At 49.5% G+C, this 7774-nt stretch overlaps 1 protein-coding gene across 10 annotated transcripts in view; it reads right to left on the bottom strand.

Moving 5' to 3' along the window:
- Window positions 1-3360: 3360 nt before the first annotated feature.
- The window catches only part of Atg13 (autophagy related 13), a 43500-nt gene continuing 39086 nt past the window's right edge, over window positions 3361-7774 (bottom strand). For all 10 annotated transcript variants that reach the window (XM_036184170.1, XM_036184167.1, XM_036184168.1 and 7 more), the window contains 2 exons: window positions 7231-7359; window positions 3361-5099 (listed from right to left, as the gene is read on the bottom strand). In XM_036184170.1, the coding sequence (XP_036040063.1) occupies window positions 5022-5099; window positions 7231-7359 (207 nt within the window). In that variant the 3' untranslated portion in view covers window positions 3361-5021. The remainder of the gene's footprint in view (window positions 5100-7230; window positions 7360-7774) is intronic.

The raw sequence follows: 7774 nt of genomic DNA, 5'->3' as shown, positions 1-7774 counted from the left end.
CCATCTTATTTACTATGGAAAGCTGAGCAAACACTGAAAGTCCACTGGGTCCTAACCGAGCATGTGACCCCAAGCAGCTGTGTCAAAGGACTCACCCCACTTCCTGTATACTTAAGTCCAGTGCCTTCCAAGATCACATGCAGGTGGGACAGTGGAGAGTGAGCAGGTGTAGGGTTTCCAGTGAAGATCTAATGACTACCTATTCCCTCCCGTGCCCTTGCTTCAGATTTTCAACCTGATTACTGTGTGAACTGGCTTTCCCTTCCCGTGTTCTGCAGGTCCCGAGGAAAAGCTCAAGCTGTCAGACTTGAGCAAACACCTCACCAATGGGCACCTCTCTAGCCCTAAGGTCTGTTGTGTTGAAGGTCACATGCATGTAATAATAAGGGCTGGGAGCCAGAGAGTGGGCAGTTAAGAGCACTGGTGCTCTTCCAGAGGACCTGGGTTCAATTCCCAGCACCCACACAGCAGCTTACAACCATTTCTAACTCCAGTTCCAGTGCCCCCTTCTGGCCTCTTTGGGCACTACACACACATTCTACACAGACATACATCCACACGTACAAATTTTTTTTTTTAAGCTGAGGATCGAACCCAGGGCCTTGTCCTTGCTAGGCAAGCGCTCTACCACTGAGCTAAATCCCCAACCCATTGTACCAATTTTTTAAAAAAGCTAAGAGCCATATTATACCTAGGAGACAGTGCTCTGTGAAACTGTCTGTTCCCTTTCCTTGTTTGATCATTCTCCGGGGAGAGAACTAGAGTGAACATGTGCGACATCAGGATGGGTTTTACAGTCACATTAGGGACTGATTTTTTTTTTTTTTTTGGAGACAGGTTTTCTCTGTGTAGCTTTGGAGGCTGTCCTGGAACTCACTCTGTAGACCAGGCTGGCCTCGAACTCAGAGATCCACCTGCCTCTGCCTCCCAAGTGCTAGGAATAAAGGTGTGCGCCACCACCGCCTGGTGGGACTGAATTTTCTTTTGATTTTGTTTTGTTTTGTTTTGGAGACAGGGTCTGACTCCTGGAACTATGTAGACCAGGCTGGCCTCACACTCAACAGAGATCCACTCACCTCCTGAATGCTGGGATTAAAGGCATATACCATTATGCTCAGCTCTTGGGCTTGAGTCTTGATTCTGTTACCCACTCTTATTGGTGGGTTGGTTTCCAACTGGGACTATATAGTATCAAAAACTGGTTCCTCTGAGGACTAGAAATATTGTCTATGGGAAAAGTGACCAGAGAGATCATCCCAGCCTCATGTGGCAGCCAGCTGGGATTCGATTTTCATCTTTCTTTCACCTCCCCAACCTGACTCTTGGCCTGGGAGGTGACTCTCGACTGCCTAGCAACACAGGATATGAAGTCTGCTCTCCTTCCCTCTTTTGAGTAGCTTTTGCTTGGTTTTAAAGGTTGAAATGGTTACTGTCATGCTGGGGATGCAGCTGTTGTGGAACTGGAACTGAGAGATCCCCCTGCCTCTGCCATTCAGTGCTGGATTCAAAGGCATGCACCACTACACCCAAGATGATAAATCTTAGGCTGGTTTCAAACTTGTGATCCTTTTGAGTGTAGTGATTATAAACTTGTACCATTACACTTTATTTTGTTTTTTTGAGACAGGGTTTCTCTATATAGCCTGGGTTGTCCTGGAACTTGCACTGTGGACCATGCTGGCCTCGAACTCAGAGGACCTGCCTGCCTCTGCCTCCCAAATGCTTGGATTAAAGGCGTGTGCCACCGCCGCTGCCGCCACAGCCACCGCCACCACCAAGTTCACACTTGTCTTTTATATGTATTTTATGTCAATTTAATGGCTTGCAACTGGGAGGAAGACAGAATTTTACCTGTCACAGTTGTCAAGGGTAGGTTCCAAATAGCTGTCTATTGCTACCAGGAGGCTACGGTGGCCCAGGATGTGGGCCTGCTTTTCCTCTTTAGGGAAAGGGCAGCAGCCAGAGTTCTGGCAGTGTTAAGACAGTGCTTATAAACACTGGTTCTGAGCTTCAAAGAAGCAGCTCCATTGCACAACTGTGGCCTGACTCCAGGTTCCTTGAGAAACGAGACTTTGGCAGTTTCCTTTCTTGCTAGCTCTGCTCAACTGTAAGCCAGGTGATACTCTGGAACCTTGAGGCAGTGAGCCAGGGAAACAGGGAGAGCTGTTTACTTGGGTTGCGCTCCTGGTAGGGCCTCTGCAGTTCCTTAGGTGCTAGCTAAACAAAACCTTAGCAATAGTAGGTCTCACAGGTACAAGTTGTTTTAAGAATGAGACACAAGGGCTGGAGAGATGGCTCAGTGGTTAAGAGCACTCACTGGCTGTCCTTCCAGAGGTCCTGAGTTCAATTCCCAGCAACCACAAGGTGGCTCACAACCATCTCCAGTGGGATCTGATGCCATCTTCTGGCATAAAGTTATACATGCAGATAAAGCACTCATACACATAAATAAATAATAAAATCTTAAAAATATATTGAGACACATTGCTGGTCATGGAGCAGCTGAGCACTATATTTTTAGTGGCTCAGCAAGGATGTTACTGTTTCTTACCCAGGGTAGGACAGCTGTGTTCTCAAGTGTTACTTACTATCTGTATCAGATGTAACTTACAAGGGCACCCAGGCTTTTACTGGCAGAGTGGGCTGACTTAGAATTTCTTGATGGTCCCATTCTCATTCTCTGGGCTGACTTGACTCTGCGGGTGCAGGGGAACCCACACAGCAATGATCTAGTTCACTTTTGCATCTAGAATTATCTATTCGTTGGTTCTACTCTACCTTCAGCTCTGCAACGTGCACTAGGGAGTAGTGGCTGGCCTCAGCAGAGATTTGAAGACTAGCCATAGCTGGGCTGCACGTGTGTGTCAGGCCTGATCCTTGCTGGGCTCTCCTGTTCTTCACTACTCCTCGGAGAGTCCACTGCCCTTGCTGGAATCTGACAGGCCACTGACTTTCCCCCACTCTCCTCATTTGCTCAGCCACAACCCCTTTCCCTCCATCAGCCACCATTCCTTGTATCTATCCTCTGCTGCTGTCTTTCTCCCTGCGTGTTTTATGTCCTGCAGGAGGTGGGGAGTATGCTATGTATCGGGATAGAATGCTGGTGACAACAGCCCGCCCTTTAAAGAGATTTTACAAGGGTTCTTCATGCACTTTGTGTCACTGACTATTCAAGCACACGACCCTGTCCTGGGGAGCTGAGGCTGTTAGGTACTTAGTCAAGCCCCAAGACTCAAGCAGCCCTGACAGTCAAGACACTCAAATTCAGGCTCCACCCCTCCCTCTAATGGAGCCGGATGGTACCCCAGTCCTATAGAGAGGAGGAACGGTGGACGAGTCCAGACAACATTTGGAATAGGAAACTGTAAAGTACAGAAAACTTTATTGGAAATCTCTTGATTATTTTTCCAAGTGTAACTCACATTTCCCAACAAAGCACTGGAGAAGGGGCCTCACAGCCACCTGGTCCCAGCCTAAGCCTGGCTGCAGGAGTTGGTCTAGAGTCCATCTTTTCCACTGTGCAGGGCTGAAGGGCACAAGCCACCTTGAAGGATGCTCTGCTCAGCTTCCCTGATCGCTTCCCTGATAGGTCTGGGACACAAAGACTGCTGCCTACAAAGGCCACTGGCTGAGCCTTGCCAAGAGTCCATGCCCTCACCCTGACTTAGTGCTGGCTCTGGGAGCAAATCTGGTTCAGTAGGCCAGTGTACCTGATCCAAAGGCTGCACTGCCATCTGGCCACCACTGCTGGGCACACTTCTCTGTGGCAGCAGAAGCATGCACAGGGGAAAGGCTCCAGTATTACATGCAGATTACTAACAAGCAGTTGTAAGCCACCTGCTCCAATGAATAGCAGCTGCTGCCAGTGAGGAGCCAGGGACCAGAGGGACAGGGCAGGCTGGCAGAGGCACCTGACTTACTCAACAATACCTGAAGGTTTAAGTCAACCATAAGCTCAGCTTTGGTTTCTCAAAAGGGAACCAATCATACAGACTCTGGAATTAGAGGGAGAGAAGGACGGACGGAGGGAGGGAGGGAGAGAGAGAGAGGGAGGGAGGGAGAGCTCCCGGTCCTGCTCTAGGCTCAGGGACACAGTGCTCCCTTGGGCACCATGTGTCTTGAGCAGTCATCACACTGAACACATCCAGGATTTCTCGGGCCGCTGGGAGAGCCAGGTACTTTGCAGATGCTGTGTCAAGAGAAGGTGCTGTGAGGTGCAGGAAGGAACACACAGCATGCAAGAGAAGCCTGCTGTGAGCTTGAGCGGGCTACTCTGCCCTGCCAGCCCCACTCACGGTCTCTCCTTGGATGCAAGCGAGGATCCTCAGAGCAGCAGGGCAGGTTCTGAGGGATCTGCACAGCAGGCACTCATCCTTCCCCCAGTGACACTGCTAACCCCAAACATATTATTTTTTCTATAAAATATCTGATTTCTCTGAAAGTAATAAATATTTACCATGTCCTATACCCAAGCAGCAGCAATTGAGGGAGGATGAGGAGGGAGGAAAGGGCCTTTCTGTGACTCTCAGGAGGGAAGAGGGAGGGAGGGAAAGGAGGGGGAAAGAAGGCGGGAGAGTGGGGTGGTCCAGGATCTACTGGTGACACAGAGCCCTCCTGCGCCCAGCTTGGTCTCCTTGCTCTTTCTGCCTTGCCCAGTGTCCCAGCCACCAGCTGGAATGTCAGGTGGCTGATGGTAAGGACAAGCAGGCAGGGCCATCTGCAGGGTAGACCAGGCAGGAGGCTGGCAGCAGAAGGAACAGGATGACACCCTTTGTGAAGCAGCTGAGGATGGTCCCTACTGAAGCTCTTCAGTTATAGTCAGAGTCCTCCCAAAGTCTGGCACTGGGCCTGACTGCTGCCATGAGTCTCCAGGAGGTCCAAGAGCAGGGACTTCCAGGTCCCATAGGGAAACACATGTCTTTCACCTGGCCAGAAACAGCAGGAAGGCAGGGGCTGCTGAGGAGCAGGAGGTCCTCTGCTGGGTCCATAGAAAGGGGGTGCTGCAGGTACTTGGGGCGCTCTTACTGCAGGGTCTCAACAAAGGCATCAAATTCTCGGACGTTCTTCTCATGCACAGCCAGCTTCTCTGGTAAGGAATCCTGTAGCAAGGAGAGGAGAGAAGCTTACTCCAGAAGGCCTGGGAGAGGCAGCCAGTCCACCATCAGCGTGCACAAAAATGAGACAAAGTCCTGCGCAGTGCCAGGCTGGCTGAAAGGCAGGGAGGGCAGTTGAGCAGATTTGGGGATGAAAGAGGGGATAAGGCTTCAGAATTGGGGGGAGGGGGTCACCAGGCTGCATTGTAGCCTGATGAATCAAAGTGAACCACAACTCATGAGCTAGGTAAACTGACAAAAACATGGCAATGAGAAACTAAACACGAAATATCCTTTGTACAGAGCAGACAGACACTAGGCTCAAACTGCATCTTCAGAGCTCAATCAAGGAGGAAGAAGAGTTTTAAAAGAGGACCCTTCCTGTACTTCATGGGTGTCAAAAGGCCCTCGGAAAACAAGGACAAGGCAACCACTGCACTTTCCAGACCGACACAGGTCTGTGGGAGGTTGGACACCTGCATCCTTAGACTGGCTGGGGGTGGGGTGGCTGAAAGTCACTACAAAACAATCAAGAAGACAACCATATGCTGCCAGCCTGTCCTGCAGCGCCAGCTCTTACTGAAGACCTGGTCTTCCCCAGAGGCTGCCTCCACTAGGGTTAAGCAACAGAAACTACACCAGAAGGCTTTAAACTGCAGGGCGACCTTCTACAATGCGTAAAAGCATAAGGGGCCTGGGAAAAGTTGGTGTGTTTTGGACATTAAAGTGGCTTGGACACCCTAACAACTGAGGCGAGTCTGGTGGCCTCTGCCCAGGTGGAAGGCACGCCTCGGCTGGTACTGGCTAGGGATCACAACTTGAACTCTCGGACCTTGTTTTCTTCTCAGTACGTGCCCTCAGTGATCAGAGGGCTAAGCTCAGGAGCTCCCCACTTTGAGGTCAAAGCTGTGACTGTTGTTGCCCTAGGCAAGGCACTCCATCACAGGAGCTCCAGTCTGTAAAGTGGGTCAGTATGAAAATCTAGTTCCAAGAGTCGTTCTAAAGCACCTAGTGTTAGCTATGAGCTGAAGGATGAGGTGGGGGTGGGTGCATAGTTCATCGGTAGGCAAGGCCCAGAGTTCATCCCGTCACATACATACACATACACACACACACACACACACACACACACACGAGGGGGGAGGGAGGGAGGGCGAGAATGTGCGTGTTAGTTTGGAGCTTAGCCCCATTTAAGGCTAATACGTAGGGCCAGGTGTGGAAGCACACACCTTTAATCTCAGCAGATGCAGGAGAATTGCTGAGTCTGAGGCCAGCCTGGTTTACATAGTGAGTTTTAGAACAGAAAGGGCTAAATAGACTGTAAAAAAAAAAAGAAGCAAATACTTAGTTTTCTTTTTGCACGGCTTTCTGCTAAAGCAAACCGAGAGTCAGACAGTCAGCTGTCTTATCATCTCATAGCATGAGTGCCCCAGTCCATGGTTTGTTCAGGGCACTCCTCTGCTCTTCAGATGCAGGAAATAGGAAATGCCTTAAGCAGAGGTGTGATCACAGTCTATCTCAGGACACTGGCCCAGCAATATAAGAGGGGCTGAATGCAGAATAACGCCATCCAAAGAAGACAAGGACACTGACCCTTACTCAGGACCTGTGTTCCTTTGTCCAGAGAGATGTACCCGGCAGTAAACTGCAGGCCCAGAAGTGTGTGAGCAACACCAAGTGCAGAAAAGGACCAGTGAGATGGCTTCATGGGTAAAAGTACTTATTGTACAATCCTAATAACGTGAGTTTGATCCTTGGAATCCAGGTAAAGGCAGAAAGGGAGAGCAACCCTACACAGTAGTCCTCTGACCTGAGTGCCACACATATGCTATGGCATACACACGACACCCTCCCGCCACATCATAGACACAAACACACACTACGTAAATATTTTTACAGTGCTGTGAACAAGAAAACTGAGTCAAGGCAATTCAAGACAACTGCCAGGTACCATGTACGTGTCAAGTATGACCAAAAAGCAATAACCAGCTAAAAGTACTTCTGTCCTTTTCAGCAAAGATGGAAGGCAAAGGGGCAGGACAAAGGAACACAAAGTTCCAGACCTGTGGCACATGAGTGGCCATCGTGAGGGTAGGAGGCAAGAGGAGGGACCCTGGGAGGGAAGGGGTTTCCATACCAAGTCTTCCGCCATAGACTGGGCTCCAATATCTATGGAGAGGCTGCTCAGCTGAGGGGGGTTCTGAAATTCACGGTAAAAGGTCCCCAAGTCCATCGGAAGAATGTCGTCTTTAGAAAAAGCAGGTTTCTTTAAAAACAACACAAACTCAGCTTAGTTCATCTTTGGACCATGAAGGAAAACCAAAAAAGAGTTATCTAATGACAGGACTCTTTTTAGGAAAGTGTCTTCTAGGCTCATCTGAGGGAGAGGAAGTCTTTGTACCTGGCTTGTCTGGTACATCTAGTCCTGATGATGATGCCATTCCTTCCCCTGGTTAGGTTTATGACCCTCCCTTCAAACTCCTCCTAAGCCAAAGGCTTTTGGAAAACCCAATACACACTGAATTTCAACCAAAGATGTGATACTAAAAGCCTTGCTGTTCCCAGGGTTCCAAATGTTTCTCCAGAGTATCCTTGCAGCCTGTGTACCACCCCATCCGAAATGAAAATCTTGTTCACAGGCAGCAGATGCTTCTAGGTTTACTCTCCAGAGAACAGCAAAG

The sequence above is a fragment of the Onychomys torridus genome, chromosome 4, assembly GCF_903995425.1.
Source record: "Onychomys torridus chromosome 4, mOncTor1.1, whole genome shotgun sequence".
NCBI classification, from domain to species: domain Eukaryota; kingdom Metazoa; phylum Chordata; class Mammalia; order Rodentia; family Cricetidae; genus Onychomys; species Onychomys torridus.
The sequence above is the reverse complement of the archived record's forward strand: the minus strand, read 5'-3'. Positions and strand labels throughout refer to the sequence as shown.